The sequence below is a fragment of the Mirounga leonina genome, unplaced genomic scaffold (assembly GCF_011800145.1).
Source record: "Mirounga leonina isolate KUSES-001 unplaced genomic scaffold, KU_Mleo_1.0 Mir_128, whole genome shotgun sequence".
In the NCBI taxonomy this organism is placed as follows: domain Eukaryota; kingdom Metazoa; phylum Chordata; class Mammalia; order Carnivora; family Phocidae; genus Mirounga; species Mirounga leonina.
Window position 1 is genome coordinate 24488101 of NW_023270320.1, and position 25905 is coordinate 24514005.

At 40.5% G+C, this 25905-nt stretch overlaps 2 protein-coding genes and 1 pseudogene across 2 annotated transcripts in view; 1 reads left to right on the top strand and 2 right to left on the bottom strand.

Moving 5' to 3' along the window:
• KLKB1 (kallikrein B1) overlaps positions 1-14025 on the bottom strand; it is a 38000-nt gene extending 23975 nt beyond the window's left edge. The window contains exon 1 of the mRNA XM_035004202.1: positions 14005-14025. The gene's annotated coding sequence lies outside the window, so the exon portion shown is untranslated. The remainder of the gene's footprint in view (positions 1-14004) is intronic.
• Positions 3705-25905, bottom strand: LOC118010048 (cytochrome P450 4V2). The gene is made up of 11 exons (XM_035004206.1): positions 25607-25905; positions 20852-20964; positions 19332-19417; positions 18353-18543; positions 17885-17954; positions 16153-16279; positions 14033-14215; positions 11007-11109; positions 6739-6873; positions 6467-6646; positions 3705-5263 (listed from the first exon to the last, which is right to left on the bottom strand). Exons 1-11 carry the CDS (start codon positions 25818-25820, stop codon positions 5091-5093), a joined length of 1575 nt encoding a protein of 524 aa, XP_034860097.1. The 5' UTR covers positions 25821-25905; the 3' UTR covers positions 3705-5090.
• Positions 7346-8247, top strand: LOC118009779 (annotated as a pseudogene).

Consider the following 25905-nt stretch of genomic DNA (forward strand, 5'->3'; position numbering starts at 1 on the left):
AAAGAGAAAGAGAGAGAGAGAAACAGAGAAAGAGAGAAGGAAGGAAGTAGGAAGGGAGGGAGGGATGGCAGAAGGGAGGAAGGAAGGAAAGAAGGAAGAGAGCAAGATATTGAGGACAGGATGGTCCTTTACCCACAGTTGTGGACCATCTAAGTCACGTATGAAAGTCACTGTCACTCTTATAAGTGAGGATGAGCTGCCAGTCATAGATACCACTGACAGCAATTATTGGACTAATAGCCAGACTGGCCTTAATCCCATGAATATGCTCTGTGGGGAGCAGATGTCCTCTCGAGGTTCCATCTAATTGCTCAATAGGAGACACTGCCATCCTTGGCTTTCATAAACAACATTGTTTCCGGTGATAAGGAATCAGCGCTGGATACAACATCAAGCAGTACTGATGGAATAACAATTAATGATGGAGGCACAGGAGGCCAAAAAGTCTGAAGCACAATCACATGCCTACAAAGCTGTGGCCATATGAAGAACATTAAGTGTGTCCGAGTGGATTAAAGGTCTTAATTTATTCTGTTTCCATAAGCATAAAACTTCAAACTGGCGATTGACTTGAGCAAGAAAGGAGGCCAAGAGTATAATATGGTGAAAGAGAGGTAAGCCTCCATCCTGGGAGTGCCCAGAAAGCAGGCTTGTGCTGACACACCCGTTACCATTCAGCTAAAACACATATTTTTAAACTATGTATAGCATTCAAAAATAAGTTTAAAACATTCTAGAAATAAGATAATCATGCGTACATACAGTAATGATCTTCTTTTGAGTTAAAGGCTATCATAAGTTTTTGATATAGAAATAGGAGTTTGAGTACAGCCTTAATTTCCACAAGACCTACATTGGCGAATACCAGGAAAGACAGGAAAGGACTCATGTGAACCGCAATCACAAGCAAATTCTGGGGAGGAGGAGGCAGGAAGTGATGGGAAGGAAAAAGGAGGGACCACAAGGTATCTCATGGGATCAAGAGAGTTGGGGGAGGAACAACTGCAGGCTGGGAGTAAATTTAGAAATTGAATTCAGTGTAAAAGGTCCAAAGAAATACTCCTGTTTGGTGAATTTCTGCACAAGAAGCAGAGGACAGAATACACAGTCCATTCGTAGTAATTACAGATGAGAGATTTGTCCCTGGAATTTGGAATACAGATAGCCAGAATGAAAACTGGGGTGAATCTGGTTTAATTAAAGCAAGAAATAATGATGAATTAGTCTGGGGAATACATCGGGAGGGAGCTAAGAAACTAGACTCTTGTGTTTGGCTAATCCCAGCTATATTCTAAAATAAAGCACTGTACTTTTCATTTTCCTATCATCTTAGAAAAGGTGGAAACCCTGTATGTCCTCAAATGCTATTGCATTTATCATTTCACATACATAAAAACATCAAATCATGGTGCTATATACCTGAAACTAATACAGTGTCAGTTAAATCTTATTAAAAATTCTATTGCATTTAAATGACTAGCAGACATATGTTATTGGCTGATGTTATCCAGCCTAGGGAAGTATTGAACAGCACAAAGGACAGAGGATGAAAATCTAAGATCATGTCCAAAGAATAGAGCAACTTCCTTCATCCCATAGCTGAGCTGACAAACACTAAGTTGCTTTTGGTTAGAAATGAAAGACAATCAACCTAAGCAAAATGACAATAGCCTGGCCCTTGAGCTCCAGGGTAGAGGAGAACAACCCAACAGTGCACAGGGCAGACATGCAGGTGAGCTTCCGCATCGCCTGGAACGCAGGATGTGGACCTTCCAGGATTCTCTCCATTTCTTCCCTCTGCTTCTTCTTTACCCATCACCTTCTTCCCATCTCCTAGTGGCTGCTCCAGAGGCTCAACTATCAGTTGATCCCCAGTCTCACAACTTAAAACCTCCACTGATTCCCAAAGGCAGAACTCAGAGTTGGCCCCTGCTTGGGTCAATCAACTTAAGTCAAAAGAACAAGATTGCCTAAGAACATGGCATCATCAACTAAAACTGTGTATTCACAGTGTGCATGTTGGGGAAGCAAAAAGGTGAGAAACGGAAGAAAAAGGGGGGAGGTATTTATCATGGGATAGTTCCAAAGATAAAAAGGGTACTGTTCCTTAATAAAAGGGGGGAGGTATTTATCATGGGATAGTTCCAAAGATAAAGAGGGTACTGTTCCTTAAAAAAGGGGGGGGAGGTTTCCAGACAGACTAAAAAATTTGTCATGTGCCTATCAGCATCTCATTAGATGCTGGAAAGAAAAACATTTTCGTCTTCCAGATATATTCCAGAGTAAAAATTGATTTTTTTTTTTCACAGCATTTCTTTCACTGTGAGACAGGTCACTTGGTCCAAAAACTGACATTCTTTAGTTGTCTTGACAATGAACAGAACATCAATCAGTTCACTAATCCATCACCTGGTAAGGTTTCTAGACTATAAATGCCTGAGATCCAATGATGCTGATAGTTTTGTTGATTCCCAGGCTTCTGTGGGAGATTTCAGTTTCTTTTTTTTTTTTTTAAAGATTTTATTTATTTATTTGAGAGACAGAGAGCACGAGAGGGAAGAGGGCAGAGGGGGAAGCAGACCCCCCGCTGAGCAGGGAGCCCGATGTGGGACTCGATCCTGGGACTTCAGGATCATGACCTGAGCCAAAGGCAGTCGCTTAACCAACTGAGCCACCCAGGTGCCCCGAGATTTCAGTTTCTGCTGAGCAAAATGTGTTGGTATTTCTATTTCTCCTCTGGTTAATTCTTCAGAGTCAGGAAAACTCAAAATCAGTCTATGACAATGGTACAAGGAACATTTTGTTAGAAAATCTGAGTAGTACTGTTGACATCAGCTCAAACGTGCTATTTCTTTTATTACTCATTATGAATTGGTCACCCACTAATTTGCCTTTAAACCTATCTATATTTCAAACTGACATCAGTTCTTAAAATAAAATGTAGCATGTATGATTAAAATTTAATTTATTTTTCTTGAGATACTTCTGTCAAGCAGTAGTAAGACAGGTAATAGGGTCACAGATATTAGATCATCGTCTTATTTAAAAAAAAATAAAAAGCCAGCATCTGCGTTTTGATACCACAGAGTATAACATAATTTCTCAATTCCACCTCTAACATGGTTAAGAGAATTTCCCATTAAAACACAAATAACAAATTATTCTGGGGCCACATGAAGACCTTAGGCTAAAAGGTAACATCAGGGTGCCTGGGTGGCTCAGTCGGTTAAGCAACTGCCTTCGGCTCAGGTCACGATCCTGGAGTCCCGGGATCGAGTCCCGCATCGGGCTCCCTGCTCGGCAGGGAGTCTGCTTCTCCCTCTGATCCTCCATCTCATGCTCTCTCTCTCTGTTTCATTCTCCCTCTCAAATAAATAAATAAAATCTTTAAAAAAAAATAAAATAAAAATAAAAGGTAACATCAAAAAATGTTTTACTTTAAATTTAGTTTTACATCCAATGTAGGGTCACTAAAAAAAGAAAAGGGGGAAGAAAAGGAAAGGAAGGAAAAATGACAGAAGTTTTATATCTAAATGCATAAAATTGAGAAATAATGCTAATTTCCAAGAATAAAACTTTGATTATCTATAGTCATCTGGGAATAAGATTTTCTGCCTATATCCACTTTTTAGATAACAAAGGTAAGCATATGATGGGACTCTTTTTCAACTGTATCATATACTTCCTTGACTTTTTCTCATCAATTTAGCAACTGGGTTGTCTGCACAAGGGTTTCTTGGGATTGTAATGTGGGTAGAGCTTCTGACCCTGCCCTAAATAACTCAGCCTGAAGTGCTTGCAAATGGCTTTGGTTTTATAATCTCTTCCTCTGATATCCTTTGAAGAATAGAAATTCCATCCTCTTAATTTGTTGCTTCTATCTGCTATTGCCTTGGGAGTATTGAAAAAACAATCTTATTAAGTTTATTAAACGTTTTTTAAAGTCACTGAGTGAGGGAGTAGAGATACTACCTATGGAATTAAAATTCAGAGAATGCATGTCAGCTATCAGCTCGATAGGTATGTTCTGGAGCACTGAATTTACTCGCCTAACCCTAAACTAAGTGAGATATTATTGGTTACTAAATATAGATGAATGGCTTATCTTTTCCTTTAATGATAGAAGAATTCTAGAAGAAATATCCAAAATTAGAGGCAGAAAATCTGTGTTGTAATCACACATCTAGTTACAGACCTGAGTTCCAATAAAGTAAAAGCAGACATAGTGAAGCCTATCGCACTGGGAGTGGAGAGATATAGAGTACAGACCTCTATATCTGGCCCTATCGCCCACTCGTGGCATGACTCTGGGCAGAAACTTACCTTCTCATTGACCTCATTCCCTTCTTCTAATAAAAGGGAGTACACCTAGATAAGCAATAAGGACCGTCCAGCTCCGAAAGCCATTACTCAACCCTGACACAATGTGGGGGATTGGTTATTACCAAGAGGAATCTTTCCCAACCTTGTACGATATATAAGGGTAGTTGTGATACTATGAATAATGAAGTCACGGCTATAAGGACTTAGTCAAAAGGGAAATAGGAACAGAACCTATGAGTCAACTTACAAATTATCTACTCTAGGTGATAAAATCCAAAAAGCGCTATAATAATAATTCTTCTCATAATTGATGCCACTCATATAATTTAAAAACTTAAGCTTCTTATGTCTAAGTACTTAATTAATCACCCTTTTCAAAGTAAATGCATATGTGTACATGCATATATATGTTCCCCAGTCAATAAGAATACCTTAAAAAAAATTCTGGAACTTTAATTAAATTATATCCTTTGGATCTGCCAATTGAAATTGAGTTGGTCAGTGGCTACCTCTGTTGAAAAACTTGTCCTATGTTTATTTGGGTGCCATCATCACTTAACTCTACTTTTGGGATCAAAACCAAGGGTAAGATCTATGGTGGTGATGAAAATATAAAACTCTTTGTTGGACTTGACTGCAACGTAAGCAGGGACAAGAAAGAAATAGGTCTAGGGACTAAGAGTGTTGAACTCTGATCTAGAAATTATAAATCCAATTTCCTTCAAGAAAGAACTTTTACATGACAAAGGCACAGTCCAATTATATGGTTAGGATTCATCTGTATTTCTCCTCTTCAACTTGATCCAGATGCCATTAGCTGGACGAAGAATCAACTCTCCTGCTAGACCAAGTTCTTCTCTTTTCTGGTTGGATTCTACCCAAAAATGCCTCAGGATGCAGGAAAGAATGGCCTTTTCTTCCATTATGGCAAATCTTTGACCTTCAAATTAATGTAAATAGCATTACTTTATTTATACATATATCTTAAATCTGAGAAATCATAGGTCCTATTAGAGGAAGCAAGTGATTTTATATTTCCACAGTAGGGACAATCAGAATCCTTGGGATGTTTGTTAAAAATGAAGATTCTTCAGTTCCCTTCTCTGCTCCTACCCAGTGCATCCAAATAGTTGGAGTGGGGTAGGTATTTGTATTTGAGCAATAACCCAGATGAATTCTGGTCACTGAAGCATGAGAATCACTACTTTAGATGGCTTTCTTATTGGGCCTTTAATTTACTATAGTAAATATGCTTCAGATTCATCCATTTAAATCTGACCTCATTTTACTAACACCTGCATTTACACGGATGATAAAATGCTAGAGATCCTAAAGCCAAAGTGTTTGTAATGCATGGTGATGTGCATTCATTTTGTTTTAAGTACTTCAGCTGGCCATATGGTAAGCATTCTATGTTTTCATCTTGCAAGATGCAATTCTTAAAAGCAACAAACACAGATATTAGGTTAAATACAGCTAATCACTACAAATAAGTTTTCTACTATATAAAATATATTCTACTTTGATCCAAAATCAACAACATTTAAAAACTCTACCATGTAACTGATTGTGCTTTATGTTATGGGCTGAACTGTGTCCCCCCATATTCATATGTTGAAGCCCTAACCCTCGTACCTTGGAATGTGACTGTTTTTGCAGATAGGATTTTTATAGAGGTTAATTAACTTAAAATGAGGTTACATGGATGGACCCTAATCCAATCTGACTGGTTTTTTTTTTTTTTTTCTAAAAAAAAAAAGAAGAAATGAGGACACGAAACACACAGGAAAGACCCCGTGGAGATACAGGGAGATGACCATCTATAAGCCGAGCTTTAGAAAGGCCTCAGAAGAAACCAACCCTGCTGACCCCTCGATTTCAGACTTCCAGCTTCCAGAATATGAGAAAATGATTATCTGTTGTTTAAGCCAGACCAGCTGGTAGTATTTTGTAATGGCAGTCCTAGAAAATTAATCCTTATGACAGTCTTTTTTGGAACAGTAATGTATAGTGAGGGGGAGGAGAAAGGAGATCAGTTTTTTAAGACTGTTGCCTATGAGACACTACATCTCAAAGAAATTATTCTGAGAAACCCACTACCATGTGGGCTGGAAAGGTGAAACCAATTCTGATGGATACAAACCTATACAGTTTCTGGGTCCAGCAGAGAAGGGCACGTATGCATATGGATGGCGTCCTTGCAAATTCTCAGGAAAGAACCGCTCGGGCTGGAACTCCTCAGGATTTGGGAAGTATCTTGGATCTCTATGCAGTGCATAGGGAACGATGATGGCTTGAGAGCCTTGCACAATTTTGTAACCCCCTGTCAAGAGGTAGGCAATATGTCGTAAGAATGGAGTAAGATGGACATTAAAAAATCCATTCTCCCTACTCTCCTGATTACAGAGTTCTTACCAACTTCACAATCTTCAGTAAGATTACGGGCAAACAAAGGAACAGGAGGAAAAAGGCGAAGGCTCTCCTTAATGACACATTCCAAGTATTTGAGTTTCTTCAGGTCCTCTAAGGAAGCAGGACGATCAGACTTCCCTGGTTAAAGGAAATACATGAGATGACAATGAAAGAACTCTACGGGCTTGGGGAATGGGACATCAAGGAGGAATTAATCAAAGCACCAAATGTTAAATACCTACAGCCAAAGTAGGATTTCTAATATTATACCTGATAAAATGAGACGCGTTAAGTAAAAGAAACCAGACAAAAAAGGTCATGCATAGTATGATTCCATTCATAGGAAGTTCTCAGAACAGGTAAATCCATAGAGACAGAGAGTAAATTACTGGTTGCTGGGGGCTGGAGGAAGAGGGAATGGGGTATGGCTGATTAACAGTACGGAGTTACCTTTCGGGGTACTGAAAATGTCTTGGAATTAGATGGAGTAATGGTTGTACAACATTGTGAATGTACTAAATCATACACTTTAAAATGGTTAATTTTGAGTTGTCAGAGCTTCCAGATGTGCATCTTCTCTTGGGTCAGATTCTTGGACTCTCCCCCCAACATGGCCCCTAAATGCTTTTTGTTCCTGCATCAAACAAAGACACTAAGATTGCCTCCTGCCTCCAGGCCAGAGGAGACATCAACCTCTCCCTCTCTGGATGTGCCACAGGAAGGAAAAGAATAGCAAGGAGCAACTGAACATACTGATGAAGTACAAAATGAAATAGATGGACTTAAGGAAAAAACCAGTGAAGAATTTTGAAGGGATAACAGAAGTATAACAAACCACCCCAACTGTGTTTTCAAAGGAGGTTGGAATTGATCACCTAAATCCCAAATTCTGGGGTAACAGCATCTGTCAGCCACCCACAAATCTGCCATTACTTGGAGAGGAAGATGAAGAGGCACTGTATTACCTGACCAGAGTCAAAGTGACCGAATTTGAAGATATTAAATCAGGTTATAGAATAGATATTCATTTTGATAAAAAACCCTTCCTTCAAAAATAAATTTCTCTCCAAAAAATTTCATCTGGATGAGAATGTGATCCATCTTCAAAGCCTACTGAAATCAAATGGAAATTGAAAGGATTTGATGAGATGCTCAAGTCAAATGCAAAATAAAGCCAGCAGGAAGAGGGAGCATGAGGAACCAGAGAGCTTCTTTCTCTGGTTTACTGACCATTCTTAGTCAGGTACAGATGAGTTAGGAGAGGACATCCAAGATGGTATTTGGCCAAATCCATGACAGTACCACTTAGTTCCTGACATGGATGATGAAGAAGGGGATGGAGGAGGAGGAGAATATACTAATGAAGAGGAGAATGAGAATGAAGGAGAAGATGAGGAAGTAGGGGAGGGAGGAAAAGAGGGTGGAGGAGATGACAAATGGAAGACTGATGGATTCCAATCTTCTTGTTTTAATTTTCTCCAGTCCCCTTGTGCTCAGTCATGCTGTTCTTGAAATCTCTCTTCTCTCCTTTACACCATGGTTCTCAACTTATTTGGGGGCAGGGTGGGGTGGGCAATACCTTGAGCACAATACACTGGGAAGAGAAACTCTACCCTTTCCTATTCCAATTCATTTTTATCCCTTTCTGTCTCAACCAAAACTTCATATAAACAACACTATTGTGCTCTGTGGGGGACCAAAAAAACTAAAACAAAACAAAACAAAAACAAAAAAACAACCCTTCTGCTCCCTTAGCTCTGCTAGAAGCTGGGGAGTGCTTGGTCCCCATGTGGTAGTGCACAGAATTCTAGCTCTTCTCCTTTTCCTCAATATTGGGCTCAGAGATTACACTGTGTCTTTACGTGAATATGGACAGTTAGCATTTACCAATATGTATCTGTCTACTTTCTCGTGCTTTTATTTATTTATTTTTAAATGGGTTTCTAGAAGATCAGAGAAGGGTGGGTTAGAGATGCTTAGGCAGGTAAAGTGGGCATCTTGACAACATGATTTCTCCTTTGGCATGTTTAATTGTGTTGTTTAATGGGCATCCTTGCAGTTTAGGATGACACTTTAGAAATAAAATTCTCTCCTCAGGACTTGAGCCCTACCACTCAATGGGAGACACAGCAAGCCTGTAAGACCTTATCTGGAATTGACATTCTCTATTGTAATTATTTTCCTGTTTATTTTAAAATTTTCTTTTTGTTTCACTGGGGGGAAAAGGATGATCAGTTACAAGTTGCTTTGTTACAACTAAACATACACAAATAAATGGTTAATTTTATGTGTAACAAGAGGAATTAATACTTGCAACTCAATGTCCAAAGATTAGTTGCTCATGAAATTTTAGAGCTAATACTGGGGATAGAAGAAAAAGTGAGGCACCATACCATCAAAGAAAACATGAGGAGGAGCAGAATAAAGCATCTAGAATAATGGTGTTTTAATGATGTGAGATCAAAAAGTATTTTTGAGACCAGCAATGAGCTACACATTGTAGAGGATACAAAATGTGAACGTATCCCAAAATAATGTGTGAGCTTTTCAAAGACCAAATTAATTCACCATAGGCAATATGAGAGAAATTAAAATCAATACAGAAAAAAAATGACTATAGAAACAGAGCCAATAAGTTTAGATTGTCTCCATTCCACAAAATAAAGTCTTCCCTCTTGATATGAAATTCTAGTCCTCACATCACATGAACACTTGTCCAACCTCAACACATAAACTACTTGTCCAACCTCATCTTTCAATACGTTCTGCTATATGTTCTAAATTCTAGCTGCCGCTCACTATTTACTACTGTCCTCCAAACGTTTCCACTTCTGTGTCATTGTCCATCTGTTCTCCTCATTCTAGAATGCCTGCCCTGTCCTCCTTTTATCTTCATTTTTCCTTTCTTAGTTCTTTTCTCAATGCAACTGCATCAGATACACTTTGTTGGTTGGCTGACCCAATCTTTCATTTTCTCCTCCCAGCTTTGGGAGCCATGTGATGTGTGATTAAACAAAGGATAAAAGTGATGGCACAATGTGTGGCCCCTTGTGGTCGGCTGACAATGGCCCCTACATATCTCAGTACTAATCCCTGGGACCTGTAAATGTTCCCTTATTTGGGAAAAGGGTGTCTTTGCAGATTTGATTCAGTTAATGATCTAAAAATGGGGAGATTATCCTGGATTATACAGGTGGGCTCTGAATGTCATCACAAATGTCTTTATAAGAGAGGAAGAGAGCTCTCTCTCTCTCTCTCTCTCTCTCACACACACACACACACACACACACAGAGAGAGAGAGAGAGAGAGAGAGAGAGAGAAGAGAAGGTGCTGTGAATAGAGGCAGAGATTTGAGTGATGGACCATAAACCAAGGAATGCTGGCAGGCACCAGAAGTGAGAAAGAACAGATTTCCCCTAGGCTTCCGGAAGGAGAACAACCTGTCAGCACATTGATTTAGGCTCAGCAATAATGATTTTGGATTTCTGGTGTTCAGAACTGTGAAAGAATACATATCTGTTGTTTTAAGCCACCCAGTTTATAGAATTTGTTATAGCAGCCCCAGGAAACTAATACATCCTTCATTCCCCCTTCCCCTTTCCTCTTGTCTTGAAGACAAACATGAGACCTAGAACAATAATCAAGAAGACAAAAGCCAGAATGGTGAAGAACAGAGAGAAAAAAGAGCAAGACTGGGCCTCTGATGACATCCCTATTGACTTCAGCCTAGGACTCCCTACCTACAGTCCTATACCTTGTATAACTAGCTATATAACCAGCAGATTGCTGGTTGTATAATAGAAATTTATGTCCACCAGCAGGCCCCACCTCTCCTCCCATTTGTGGCCAGATGCAATCCAATATGGAACAGCTTTCCTGGACGCCCTCTAACTAACATCACCTGTTCCTCGCTGCTCCCAAAGAGCACCTTCTCCATGTCACTCCAGTGCATAGCCAGGACTCCATGCTTCATGCACAATGGCTGGCTCACCTACTAAGCAGTGAGGTCCTTGGAGATACAGCATTTATTTGTGCAACCCCAGCATCTGGCCCAATGCAGTCACATGCCAGGCAGGTAGCAAATGCCTGGAGGTGAGCAGAAGAGGCCTCGCAAAGGCTCCAGTACTGGAAGGGGTCCTATATGGGAGCTTTCCTGCTTATGACAGTGTCTCTACAACAGGTCCTACTGCACATCCTCGAGGAGCATGAATGGCGTTGGTTTCAGTGGACTTGGGACCCATGGGGCAGCTAATGATGGGGCCAAACATACCAAACACTTCTTCCAGTTCCCTGTCCACTCGTTTCTGGGCTTCTGGGTGAGAACCCAATAGATACAAGGACCAGTTTACTGCTGCTGCTGTCGTATCATGGCCCTGCGAATGTGAGAAGAGACATGGCTTAAGAAGCAGAGCGGTATCGAAAAGGTCACGAATGATGGCTCTGTTTTGAACTGTCTCTGGCTTTGACAGCTGCAGTGTGACTCCAGAACATAACAAATTAATTGCCCACAGCACCTCACCTTGGTGAGAAGCAAACATGTAAAATAATCCCTTCAAGGGGGAGGATCATGCTTAGAGAGACATTTCACCACTACATGGAGCTTTCTACTTGGTGAGAAGTGGCTCAGCTATGCCAATAAAGGGGCATTCCAAGGAACAGGCGCACCGGGCAGTTTTAAAGGGGGAAAAGGCCAGGGGCCCCTGGGTGGCTCAGCTGGTGAAGCGGCTGCCTTCGGCTCAGGTTGTGATCCTGGGGTCCTGGGATCGGGGCCCGCATCGGGCTCCCTGCTCGGCGGGGAGTCTGCTTCTCCCTCTGCCTGCCACCCCGTGCTCGTGCTTTCTTTCAAATAAATAAATAAAATCTTAAAAAAAAGAAAAGGCGGTAAAAGTCTGCTTTTTGTGAGCCAGCTTGCCAGATCTGTACTTCTCTACTTTCCCCTCCTTTGCAAGGTAGGCTTTACCTGTCGATGCTGGACACCAGGGAGTATATATGCAGTTCTGAGCATTCTCCACAGCAAGAAGTTGATAAATATCTTCATTTTAATATGTGCTGAGTTCTAGGCAAAACACTAAGTACTTTGGCAGAAACTAACACAATTGTTCTTCACAAAAACTTCACGAAATACTTGATACTGTTATTCACATTTTTGAGATCAAATACTGAGGCTGAACGTCCTATTTCATTTTGTCTGCTACCCAGAGAAAGCTGGATGAAGCAAAACAAAGCACGGACTTTACAGGAGCGCACCACTGGGCTAGGGCAGGGGCAAAAACCTGCATATCTAGTGGCTGGCAGCCAGGCAATGAAAGGCAGGGCACATCCACCTTAGGGAGGAGGTCTCACTATTACAGTCGGGGGCATGCCTCCTATTCAATGCAAAGAAAAAAACCTCAGGATTTCAAAGAATGTTAAAACTGGAAGAAAGAGATCATTCACTGGTCTGGTTGTTTTCATGAGTGTGAGAGGTCACCGGTGGGAGATGGATGTGTGTGTGCCATATACATGAATGTATGTGTCCGTAGAGGTGCATGGATGACAGTGTATGTGTGTATGTGTCCGTGTGTGTGTATGCACGTGTGTGTGTGTGTGTGTGTGTATACAGGGTGGAGATGTGAGAAGGTCTCTCCCCTTCAACACTGAATAACAGCCAATATCTGCTACATACTTCCTACGTGTCAGGCACGATTCTCAGGACATTTTACTTTTTTTTTTTTTTTTAATTTGACAGAGAGAGAGCCAGAGAGCACAAGTGGGGGAAACACTAGAGGGAGCGGGAGAAGCAGGCTTCCTGCAGAGCAGGGAGCCCGATGTGGGACTCGATCCCAGGACCCTGGGATCATGACCCGAGCTGAAGGCAGCTGTTTAACCGACTGAGCCACCCAGGTGTCCCTCTCAGGACACTTTAAAAATTATTAATCTAATCAGTGAGGCCTGTTGTCTGACAATGAGGACGCTGAAGCCCAGAAAGGCTGGATGAGGTGCCCAAGGTCACACCTCCAGGACAAGGTATGGCTGGGACTTGGCCCCAGAGCCCACATGCTGAACCCCTCTCCACTTTTTAACTAAGTAGATGTCCATTTTCTGATTTTCTGCATAACATTTCTTTTCAATAAAGTGCTCTGCTTAAAAAAGAAGTTTGAAATCACTGATCTAGGCCATCTCTCTATTTTACACAGGAAAGCTGTGACAGAGATCGGGGATGACTGAAAGCATCTCATATGGCCAGTATGAACCAGGAGGAGAACCCAAGTGGACAGACGCTCAACACCGCCCGCTTTCCGCTCCAGCACGCAGACTGTCCTCCCTCAGGAAGATCGGACAGACGAGCGCTAGCATCACATCCAGACGGCTCTAGGCGGAGCAGGTAACACACCACTGAGCATAAGCTGAGCCGTCGAAAACCACTGATGCCTTTTGCTTTCCTCCACTTCCAAAATACTACCACGTGGTGCTTAAAAAAACCATTTCTTTACTTGGCAATCCACACATTGAGAGACTCACTCCTTGTAGTATTTAATACGGTTAATTAGAATTATCTCTGTAAAAACTGCATCTTTTATTATTGCTATTATTATTTGAAGATCAGAAATCTTTTTAGATTTACAAACTGGTTAAATTCTCTACGGGAGGGCTCTTGCTTTCTTCTTTAGTTAGGGCAGCTCAGAGCAGTAGCTAAGTACTCATTGGTAGAGGCAGGAAGAAAACAGGCTTCTTTAAAAGAAGCTAGTGAAGGAAGAGACTCATGGGTTTTAGAGATTAAAAGGAAGCCCGAAGCGATATAGAGACTGACAGTAATTTCTGGCTGCTCTTCTGCTTAGAAAAGCCTGACAGACCTTAGGTTTTCTTGAGGGAAAAAAAAAAAAAACGTGTCTACACTGTACCCACCATGAATCAAAGATTTTCTGAACAAGGAAATTGTTCTGATACTTAATTAGGTTCTTAAATTTTATAATCTTTAATGCTAATCTAATGACTCTTCCTTAGTTATATTAAGCTACTTTAAAATTTCATTAGGGGCACCTGGGTGGCGCAGTCGGTTAAGCGTCCAACTCTTGGTTTTGGCTCAGGTCATGATCTCAGGCTGTGGGATGGAAAACCACATGGGGCTCCGTGCTCAGTGGGGAGTCTGCTTGGGATTCTCTCTCTCCCTCTGCCCCTCCCCCCTCTCTAAAATAAATAAATCTTTAAAATAAATAAATAAAATTTCATTAAACTTAAAAAATAATATTAAAGGTTCTAAAAAATAACTGAGGTTTAGTTAGTGATACCTGAAAATAACATGATGACATAGAATACCTCAAACATGAAGGTGTCAACTTCTTCTCGAATATCTTCATGACTTAGCTTGTTCCCTTCATCATCAGTCACATTTAAAAGCAAGTCAAGAAAAGCCCTGTGTTTAGTTTTGAAGGGGGAAGAGTCCTTGTCAGCACTTCCGTGTTCTTCTCTCTTCATTTCATTGGCCCGTTCAGCGATGACCTATGATTTAACAATGACATGTTTTGTCTGCAATTTATTATAACCTAAAAATACACTTTCCTATGAAAATATACTAGCTTCTTTAGCTTATTTTTTCTAAACCTTTCCTATCCTTGCTATCACAACAATAACTTAGGCTCTTGTAAAAGTATAGTCAAGTTTCCTGTTCAATTTTAGGGCATTATTTTTTTTTTTTAAGATTTTATTTACTTATTTGACAGAGAGAGAGAGAGACAGCTAGAGGGAACACAAGCAGGGGGAGTGGAAGAGAGAGAAGCAGGCTTCCTGCTGAGCAGGGAGCCTGATGCGGCACTCGATCCCAGGACCCTGAGATCATGACTTGAGCCGAAGGCAGACGCTTAACAACTGAGCCACCCAGGCGCCCCTATTTTAGGGCATTATTTGATAAGACTTCTAAAAATGAATTTAATGTCAGGCAACTTCAGAATTTTCAAGTGCTATTTTTACAGTCTTTCCAATGGGGTATAGCATAATCATCTCTAAAAGTATTGGTGCTGGAGAGAATGCAATCCTTATAGAGTAGACTACACATCGCTCAATTACATGTCGTATTGGAAAAAAGAAATAGCAAGTTGCCGGTCAGTTCACCTGTTTGCTTGCTGTTCCTTCTGGTGAGACTACTCCTTCCTCCTTCCTCCTTCCTCCGCAGGGCTGGCTCCCTCCTTTCTTTCAAATCTCTGCTCATTGTCACACTATCAGAAAGACCTTCCCTGATGCCTGCGATGCTAGTCCCTAGCACTATCTTTCCAAGCCTGCTTTATTTTTTCCCATTTCCCTTGCCATCTGGCATGATGTTATACTTCCTATTTTGTGCCCTTCTCCTCTAAGTCAAATGTATGACCCACATGGTAGCAAATTTGTCTTTGTTCATTGATATATTTCCAACCTCTAGAGCACTGCCTGGCATTTTGAGAACGCTCATTATTTGCTGAATGAATGAAAGCATTAAAGCCCATCAACTCAACTTTTTTTTCTCCTATTAGGCAATTGACCAAACCTGCTACTAAATGGTTTGAATGAATAGACCCTAAGTTCTTTGAGCGCAAGATCTCCTGATGGAACCCCTGGTGCCTCGCATTCAGTATGCAATTTTCAATACTTATTAAATGAATAATACTGTTCATCCAGTTTGAAATTCATTAATTATTGATATTGATATTAATGCATGAAAACTGAGGAAGAACTCAATTATACCCATAAAATACAAACTGTTGGCAAGTCTCCTAAGCCAGGTGATTGCTCTAGATTCATCTTTAACACAGACTGACATCCTATATCCAAAACAACATCACTATCTCTTTGTTATCATTGAACTGGACATAAAATAGTAATATCCAGTTAATTTTAATTTCTTCCAAGTTGAAATACTAGTATAAAGGCCCCTTGCCTTTGAAAACTACTGTCTTTCCATACGTTTTCCATAAGACCCTTATAATCCTCGTCTTTTTATTCTCTTAATACAGCACCCTGTTTGTTAATAAATATTCACAGTTCGTATTGCATTTTGTCATTTTTTAATAGATAACCTCCTTTACTAAACAAACCTTTTTAGAGTAGGGAACATAGATGTCCTACTCATTACTATATTTCTAACATTTGATAGTGCATTTGCCACTTAACAAGTGCTTAATTAATATTTACTAAATACGTAATTGAAATGTAATCATGTTGCCTACTTTTTTCCGTTATTCAATTCAAATTTTATGAGGCACGGGCTTCATGGTCCTACACCGGGTATATTCACAAAACATAAAAGTCATGGATTTAAAAAAGTTCTGGAAATGGATAGTGGTGATGGCTGCATAGCATTGTGAATGTATTTAATGCCACCAAGTTGGACATTTAAAATGGCTATAATGGCAAATTTTTATATTAGGTATATTTTACCACAATACAAAAATAAACTGAGGACTTACATTATTGGTAAAATTATGTAGGATCTCTAGGCTCCTTTTGTGTTCCCGTCCTTCTTTAAGCATAAGAAACAAAAAATCAAGCCAGAGCCAGGGCATCTTCATTCTCTGATGTATCACATCACTCATTCTATACATAGGAAAAATACATTAGCTGATACATGGGGGAAAATGTATTTCTTTAGCACCTATTTGGTGCCTGCTCTCAACAAGGGTAATATATGGAAATGAGGATGATTTGTCTTAGAGACTACTAAGAGACCCGTGTTTTATGCTCAACAATGAATGCATGGGCTTTTACATATCCAATGAAGCTTACAATTTTAATGGTTTCATTAGCAGAAGGAAGAATTCATTATAGAACATCCTTACTAGATGGCCATCTGATGTGTGCTTCTGTTTCTTCAGAAAGAGTTCTTGACCTCCCAAGGCTGCTGTGGCTCTTGGATCACATGTTGGGGTGGTATCTGCCTCTTTTTAATATCCACTCATTAGCTTGATCACTCCTCTGGAGTGACAGAATACAAGTGGTTGCCCTCTTCCAAAAAGAAGTGCTCGTCAGATACCCATTGGTCACACAGCTGTCCTGAGTACCTCCCTTGTCATTTCCAGTGATAAAGAAGTAAGACCTCAATAGATCCCCCTTCTTTGAGACTGGCTTAGACACTTTTAGACAGTTCTTCAAAGATACGTTTCCTGACCACTCATCCATAGGACGTGTCCCTGTTTTCCTTTTTCTTTTCTTTCTTTTCCTTTCCTTTTCTCTTTCTCTTCTTTCTTTCTCTCTTGCTTTCTTTCTCAAGAGAGAAAGAGAGACAAAGCTCAAGCAGAGGGGCAGAGGGAGAGAGAGAATCCCAAGTAGGCTCCACGCTCAACACAGAGCCCCACGAGGGGCTTGATCTCACAACCCTGAGATCATGACCTGAGCCGAAATGAAGAGTTGGACACTTAATGGACTGAGCCATCTAGGTGCCACCCCGTTTTCCTTCTAATGTCAACTTGATCTTTTCTTTCTAAGCAATTATTAGAATTTATGTTTGCGTTCGTTTGTTTCCATGTGTGTCTCCCTGCTATTCTTCCTGTTTGTGTGTTGCTATAAAACTACTCAGCACCTAAGGCCATGAATGGCAGGTGACAGATGCTCAGTAAATACTTATAAAAATAAAATGAAATGAACAGTGAACTTAAAGATAGGAAACATTAATTCAAATCCTGGCCCTGACTCTTAATAGTTGAATACTTGCAAGCCATTTTTAAAGTAAAATTGATTATTTCAATTAAAAAATAATACATACTCAGAGCAGAAACGATGGGAAAGGAGAATGAACAACAACAAAAACAGAACAGTATAAGAAAGAGAAGCACACACACAAAACAATAATAACCATAGCTAAGATTTTGGTATAGTATCTTCTAGTTTTTTCTTTCTATAAATAATTTTTATACCTAGTGGTAATCATACTAAAAAACTCATTTTATCTTTATCACTTAGCATCATAATATAATCTTTCAATATATTACAAAATAATCATTTTAAATTATGGCATAATCTGGGTGTGTCATGATTTACAAAACCATTCCACTACTGGCCAAATACATACTTAAATGACTACGTCCATTTCAGTATAAAGTTTCATTTTGAAACAATGAAAAAGATACTCACAAATTATTAGTTATAATTTTTTAAGCCCTAATCAGGAACCATTTTAAAGATAATTAAAAGGACTTCACTTACTTATAAACTGCATGGACATATTTGGAATCATCATTACTCTGAGCACCAATATTCTTCCCCATAGCTGTTTCTGCAAAACACAGGCAAGAAGCAACCATTCAGTTCGAGCACATATCCTCTGTTTATTTTCCAATCGCAAACACTTAAAAAAAAAGATATAAGTCCTGTTCTTGTCCTCAGAGATTTTAAAATTGTTCTCTCCCCCTTTTGCTTCTTCTCCTATATCTTCTACTCCCCGTTCCTGCTCCTTCTTCCCTCTGCCTTCCCAGGCATGTTGGCTCTGTGACTGTTTTGCTCAAAGCCCTCCCAGGGGCTGCTGCTTCCCAGAGGGCCGAGCAATAAGACCACCCTGAAAAACCCAGTATCCCTTCAAGATCCCCTCGGTCACCTTCCCACTGGAATATTATTTTCTGTTTGGGCCATCCTATCTCTACACCGTAACTTTAGGAACAAGTCAATGAAACTTACCACAAATTATATCTAAGGTACAAAGAGTGATGTAAAAAAAGCAGTTAAATGCTTCTTGGTTAACATGTTTTTCAAGCTTATTAACCAATATATTTGCTTGTTTATTCATGATATCTAAGAAATCTTCCAGAATTGTAAAATGGAAAGTAGGTGTTAACATTTTTCTCCTAGATCGCCACTTGCTTCCAGTACTAGAAACAAAATACATGGTTACAAACAAGAGAAGCTACATCAGAAACAAAGTATAAATTTAGCCAAGTCAACAAAACTCTCCTCAAAGAGCTTAATCTATAGATTCTCAAATGCTTTGGTCAGAATGACAAAGATTCATATAGATAGCTACAGAATGTGGATAGTTTAGATATTATTCTATGCTACTAAAATTTAAAGGGGCACTCATAAAAATTGAAAAATTTAAGAATTTTTCTAAATTTCCAAGCTCCGAGTTTCTAAAATTTATTTTTTCTCCCCTCTATTAAAACCTCAGTCCTCAGATGATCCCTATGGTCTATGATTCTACTTTGATCTCTACTATCTTCATATTCTCCACAGACCCCACAAGGGTCCTGCCTTTTTCTTGGCAGGCCCTCTCTCAGAGGATGGAGTCCTATTTCCGGACTGAGATTTTGTGCTCCATATACTTTGCTGGAGATGACTGCCTTTTCCACTAGATTTTCAAGATCTGCCTGCCCCAAGTTCTTCTTTGCTTTACTCCATTCATACATCAGGACCTGACTCTTCTTGAAACACTGGTCATCATCATTATTGAGTCCCGTGGCTGTAGATGACCATACACCCTGGACTCCTCTCTGTCAGAGCCCATTGTTCTCCAGACCTTTCCTTCCAGCTTTCTCCCCCACTTCCTGGTAGCACAGTCTTGCAGACAGGAGAACTACTTCGTGGCCATTCCTGACATAACACGTTACCTATTGAAGTAACTGTTTCTATGAGACAGCTTTACAAATCTACACTGACTTACCTTGTAAGAAGTCCCAGGCCAAGCCATGGTACCAGGAACTTGTACATATAGGATTTGTCAATTTGACTTGAACTAGTTAAAATTACCTTGGAAAGAGAAAAAAAATTGAGAGATATATAGACATCAAAACAATTTCAACTCTTAAGTTGAATTCTACCTGGCTAGACCACTGCTTTTTAAAGGAACATCTTATAAGTATTATTTCTCTGTGATTCATTTTTATTCCTGTGCCTTAAAGAAAGTCAGGTAGAGTTTTGAACATATAACTGTCATTCAGTCTTGGGAATAAATGGAGTTGAGAAAAAGGAAAATGTCTAAGGTGATGCCCTGGATCCTACCATGAACTAGGAACCAAGTGGAGTCATTTATTTAGGGTAGGAGGATAGGAGAGAGAAGATAAATGAATCCAAGGATGACCATGTCCAGGGAGATAAAAATCACAAGTTCATTTTTGGGCATACTGACTTGGAGACATTCAAGTTGCTATGGTCTGAAACAGGAATGATGCTCAGGATAAAGACTTGACCTAGAAGTACACATTTGAGTATCTCCAGCATGTGAGTAACACTGAAAGCCATGAATGTGATCAGATCACCTAGAATCCAAGTGGAGTAGAAGGGATGAGTATTTAGGTCTGAGCACAAAATGCTCCCCAGGCTCCTCACTCCAGTCCTGCACTCTGGACAGATCTCTCACACACACCAGACCTGCTCATACCAAGTCAGCAGTGGCTGAAATCCTACACCTGTCTCCTCACTGTCTATTCTGAACCAGGCTGCTACAGTGTGGTACCAGAGAAATTCAACATTTTCACTGCAATAACTAAGAAAGACATATCCCAGCATTATTGCCTAGGAAGTTATGTTTAATTTTGTTCCAAGAAGCTCTGTTTATCCCATTCTTACTCCCTGACCCAAATCCTTTTCTCATCAAACCACAAGATAATCTCCCTGGTGTCATAATGTTAAGTAAAAGGTATACAATCTTTCTGAGCAGTTATCTCAACAGCATGGATTAATGATATCTACCCTATCGATATCAGGGGAGAATTCTTTTTTAAGAAAATTACCTTCGAATAATAAATTTGTAACAGATCTGAGACTCTGATCACCTTAAGAAAAACACTCATACTTTATTAGTCTTACATTTTTGGACTCCTGAAACAGTGCCTGGCAGATAACATGTGTGCTCACCTTACAGAATAATCTATTTATGGTTCTACAAAACTATATCCTTATGCAGATTTTCAAAAAAAAAAAAAAAAAAGGAGAACAGATATCTTGGACCTGATAACAAATGTGTCCAGAGGCTGCTTTGTCCAGAGGCTGCTACCCTCCCCAGGATTTAGACGATATCTGGAAAGCATTAAATGGCACCCACATAGCCAAAAATACGTAATGAAATGCTGAATATACTGAATTCAATTAAATATAAGAACATTGTTGCTGTATTTATTCTGATGAGACTCTCACACCATCAGACATGCAGTGGAATAGTGGTCATATTGACCGCACACTCACCTCCACGCTTTCTGCATTATAAATGGCTATTACCGGTATGGGCCCAAGCCAGAGTTTCAGGAGTGGCTGGTGTCGGTATTCTTCGCTGTAATAAATGACCTGCTGAAAAAATTCTGGGAGAAAATATTTAATTTTCAAAGAGTTTCTTGTCGTGTCTTTTGAGTTGTTTTTTTGTTTTGTTTTGTTTTTTGTTTACTTATTTACTTTGGGCAAGTCACTTAATATTTCCCACGTCTCTCACATCTTCAAGGTAAACCACACAGTCCCTATTTAATGACATGATTGAATGGCGAGGGTAATTTAATTGTGAGGAAGATAACATCCAAGGAACATGCACCTCCAAAGGACCCAATCCCTACTCTCAAGGATCTTCTAACCATGGAAGATGGCGACTTTTGTAACACCAGAGAAAATGAAATGGTTGCTAAAAGACAAGTTCTAGTCTGAGGAGTTCTTGATTCTCATTGAGAGGGCTGAAAAAAATTTCATGAAGGAGATGGCATTTGAGCATTAAAAAATGAGTTTTATTTTTATAGGCAGAAAAGGGGAAACAGGGGCTTACAGAATGTAAGCCAAGCAGCAGAAACAGCAGAGCAGAAGCATGGAGGTCTGGAAATTCCCCAAAGGTGCAGCCAAAGCATAAGATGGGGTGATACCATTGGAACAGGAGATTGGAGCGTTGGAGGCTTTGATTTTCTTTTATACCCTGTAAGGAGTAATTGGAAGTTTCTGATGAGGACTAGCATGACTGGAGTCATATTTTAGGACAATAGCACTAATGTGGTGAGATCACCTGGGTATACTGAGGCCACTGGGGGTGGGGAAAAGGCTGGGATTCAATGCTGCCAGGGTTAGGGGCATTGGCTGTGTGATATGGCAGGCCCTTGCTTCAGGTGTGGGGAAATGATGACCATCAATCCCAACCGCAGCATCAAAGGAGTGTGGAAAACTTGGGAGTCAACACTTTTCCATCAGGCCCCCCTCTGGAGAATGCAGTATGGCATTATGAGAGATCAAGCCATGACAAAACTCTCCGTGAGGAAATGCCATATTGATGAATGTCATCTGGGTAGGAACAAAGGACAGTAGCCAGTGAATAAAGAATTAATATACAGGGTTCAGACCTCAGAGAAAAGACATGGCAAAGGTTAGACATGCTTTCAGAACACAAGTCGAACAAGATGAAGTTAAGGGAGGATTTGAGTCCTAGCTGGGGAGTTGATTACATGTCAGGAAATGGGGCAGAAATTGCTGGGAAAATCTAGGTAGGGAGGGGTGGGGAGGGGCAGGCTAGTTGGTAGGCATATGGGAATTCAGGGCTTCTTCTGGACAAAGGGAATGCCTGATTAACAACAGCAAGGCTAATTCCAACCCCACTGTGAGACTACTAATACAGTACTTAAGATTTTTGACGGAGCTATTTTGACATAGATATTTGGGCACCAAGGACAAATGGACATGGCATAAAAAATGAACCATTCAACTTTTCAGCTCGTTTTCAATGCCAATATGTGTACATGCTTAGCCCATCTCTGCTCCTCATTCATCAGTAAGCTTCAGGGCAGGCTGCACAAAATACAGGAGGAGAGGAGCTAAGGCTCACAGATGTCCATCGCGTATGATGCTAAATAAACACTGATTTTTTTTTAAAGTGCATATTTCGGCACATCAAAACCTGGTAATAATCATCCTAAAATAGCTAACATCCATTATGTCATGTTCATTTACTGCAGCAAGTTATTATACGTCAGAGCTCGTGTTAAGGTTCTTGGTACATGGTCTTTTATGCCTCACCATAGTTAGAGGAAAGTCACTATTATTACTGTCCCAGTTGAGGAAACTGTGCACAGCTAACTTGCCCAATATCACAGAGCTAGTAAATGACAGAATCTGCCTTTGTACTTAAGGCAGTTAAAATCCTACAATGTGCTATCTTAACCATTACATGCTATTGCTTCAAAATGTCTCCTGGTCCAAACAGTTGTCAAAGTTTCTATGAAAAGAGCTGGGTCAAATCAACAGTGTCAAAATACCACGCTTTGTGATAATCACCGCCTGCCTTGTTCTGATCTGACAGAGGAGACAGGAAAGTGTGAGCCCGTGGTTTGAAGGTATCGGGTCCAATATCAGAGAACAGTTGGAAAAGGCAGGTGTTGACATAATGGACTAAAAAGCAAGAGATTGGTTTGAAAGGCCAATGAAAAGTCAACTGCAGAACTCCAGGTGAGATTATTGAGACCAGAATTTGGACAGTGGCCACAAATCAAAAGCACAGCCTCCTGCCCAAGAGTCAAGGTCACTGAGAACAGGGAATATATCTTAGAATAATCCAACATCAACCACTTTGTTTAGCTCAATGTTGGGTACAAGGCAGGGCTCCATGTTTGATTGAAAATTAAGGAACTTACTCTAACCAAGTTCTAGACAGTGGTCTAGAAACACCATGCATTAAATTTACTCCTTAAAATAACTCTGTCATACAATTACTTTTACAAGTAAAGGGTTTAAAAAAAAAACCCTCTAACTTAGCTTTCATGTTTGCCTTATATATTTTGGTGCTCGTCTGTTAGGTGTATATATATTTACAAATGCTATATCTTCTTGTTGGATTGACCCCTTTATCATTATGGAATGCCCTCTTGGTTTTTTTAATCTTTGTCTTAAAGTCTATTTTGCCTGGTACAAGTATAGCTTCCCAGCTTTCTCTTGGTTTCCATTTGCATGAAACATCTTTTTTCTATCACTTCATGTTCGGTCTGTGTGTGTCCTTGTGTCTAAAGTGAGTCTTTCATATGCAGCATATAGATAGGTCTTGTTTTTCTATCCATTCAGCCACACCATGTCTTTTGATTGGAGAACTCAGTCCATTTACATTTAATTATTGATATTGCCATTCTGTTCAGTGTTTTCTGGCTGTTGTTGTAGTTCTTCTCTGTTCCTTTTTCTTCTCTTGCTCTCTTCCTTTTAGAGAGTTTGAAACAACTTCTCAAATTTAGAGTGAGCAGAGCTTTGCCTGATGCCAAAATCCAGTACTTGCTGGATTAAAAAGTCCCTTTGTAAAAGCCAGTATATTGTCATTCTCTTCACCCAGAAAGTAACTCCAGGGAGAATTATTTTAAATATTCCAGTCAACTCACTGTATATTTTGAAACAGGTCTCATTCACTGGACATTTCAATTCTTAAAAAAATTTCCCAAAAGAATATGATGAGATTTTTTAAAGCATGTTATTTCTTTTTGGGGGTGGGAGATTAATATATGTACACAATTATTTTTTTAATGCTATAAGGCCTCAGGGTAGAAGGAGAGGTTAGCTCTGGTTTTAGTATTAACTAAGATAATTTTTACAAACATGGTTTTCATATATCTAAATGCATTATTGGATCATTTGTAACATTAGTCACATTGATGTTTAGGTGATGAAAAGTTAACTTGGATTTCTTCTGCTAGAAAACATTTTCAATATTTTGATAAACACTCCCCTATGAGGCCTTATCTATTTCTGTGAAGTTGAAATGACAGCCTTTTGGGGGTGGGTGGGGGGGTCTGAGCTGAAAAAGAATGCCTCAAGCTTTGGAGCTAATGTTCAACTTGTAAAACTGTTATTTACAATTAATCTGATGTGAAACTAAAGGTTGTGGCCCTAGGCTTATTTTAGAATACTTCATTTTGGGCAAATTTTTTCAGTTCTGGGTATCCCAACGTATACACCCATTAAAATGAAGTGAAGTGCTAAGATCTAATTCACTGTCCCCGATGGGAAACTGTAAAAACCAGGTACGTTGAGAGCTTTCTAACTTAAAGTGTTTTGTTTTTCTCATCAACAAAGCATAAATCAGTCTCTTCAAAAAGATATCAGTAGAAAACAATCCACTATGTAATAACTAAGGCCTTTAAAGCATGCTGTGTAAGTTTGCCAGAAGGCCCTGCCCTCAGAGTTTACTGTTATTATGTAACCTCCTTAAAACTAAAATAAGATGGGCGCCTGGGTGGCTCAGATGGTTAAGCGTCTGCCTTTGGCTCAGGTCATGATCCCAGGGTCCTGGGATCGAGTCCCACATCGGGCTCCCTGCTCCTTGGGAGCCTGCTTCTCCCTCTGCCTCTCTCTCTCTCTGTCTCTCAAGAATAAATAAATAAAATCTTAAAAAAAAAAAAAAACTAAAATAAGAAGGTCGAGAAAGGAAGTTGTGGTCAAGTCTTGCGATGTGGGGAGGGAGAGAAGTCTCAAATCAATCTCTAGTCCCTGATTTTCCAGAGGGCAGTGGGTGGGTGGAGGATGATGGTACTGTTTTAAGATACTTGCCCAGTTCCAGGGAACTTTCTGCCCTTCAGGTTTTAACAGCCAAGAGACAAGCCTGGAAGTGCTTTGAGATAGGAGTAGCTAGGAAGTGAGAAAGAAGAGAAAACGCAGAAGGACAGGACGTTAGAAATACTGCGTTCTAGCCTATGCATAAAGAAAAAGTTCACGTGAAGCAGGGAGCCCTAACAATTTTACCAGGTGTCACAGGGCAAACTGGATAGAACTGGGAATCCACTCTCCAGCGGGTGACAGATTCTTCTCTCCTAACAAGCCAGCACCGCAAGTAGAGGTGCTCTCGGTTGCCGAGAAGGCGGGCGCGCGGGGAGAAGGTGCAGAGCCGGCTGAGGCCCCGAGGAGCTCCTGCACCCTGGGGCTTCCTGCTAGGCGGGGGCCCCGCAGGCAGGGAGCCCCCCGACCCCCCGGGGGCAGCCGGCCGGCCTGGGCGCGGTCCCTTACCTGTCCCGCCCGGCTTCATCCCCAGCGAGTGTCCCACGAACGGGAAGGCGCCGGGTAACGCGGGGACGGGCCTCATCTGCTGCCATTTCCGCGCGTAGCTCGCCAGCATCTGCAGGAGGTTCAGGATTAGGGCGGCGCCCCCCACCGAGATGGCGCTCAGCGCGCCCCACATCAGCAGCTTCTGCCCCCAGTGCACCAGCCACAGCACCAGCATCGCGCCAGCGGTCTGCTCCGCACCCGGACCGAGACTGCCCGGAGAGCAGGGGCGGGGTGCTGGTCGGTCCCCTGGAGGTCAAGTG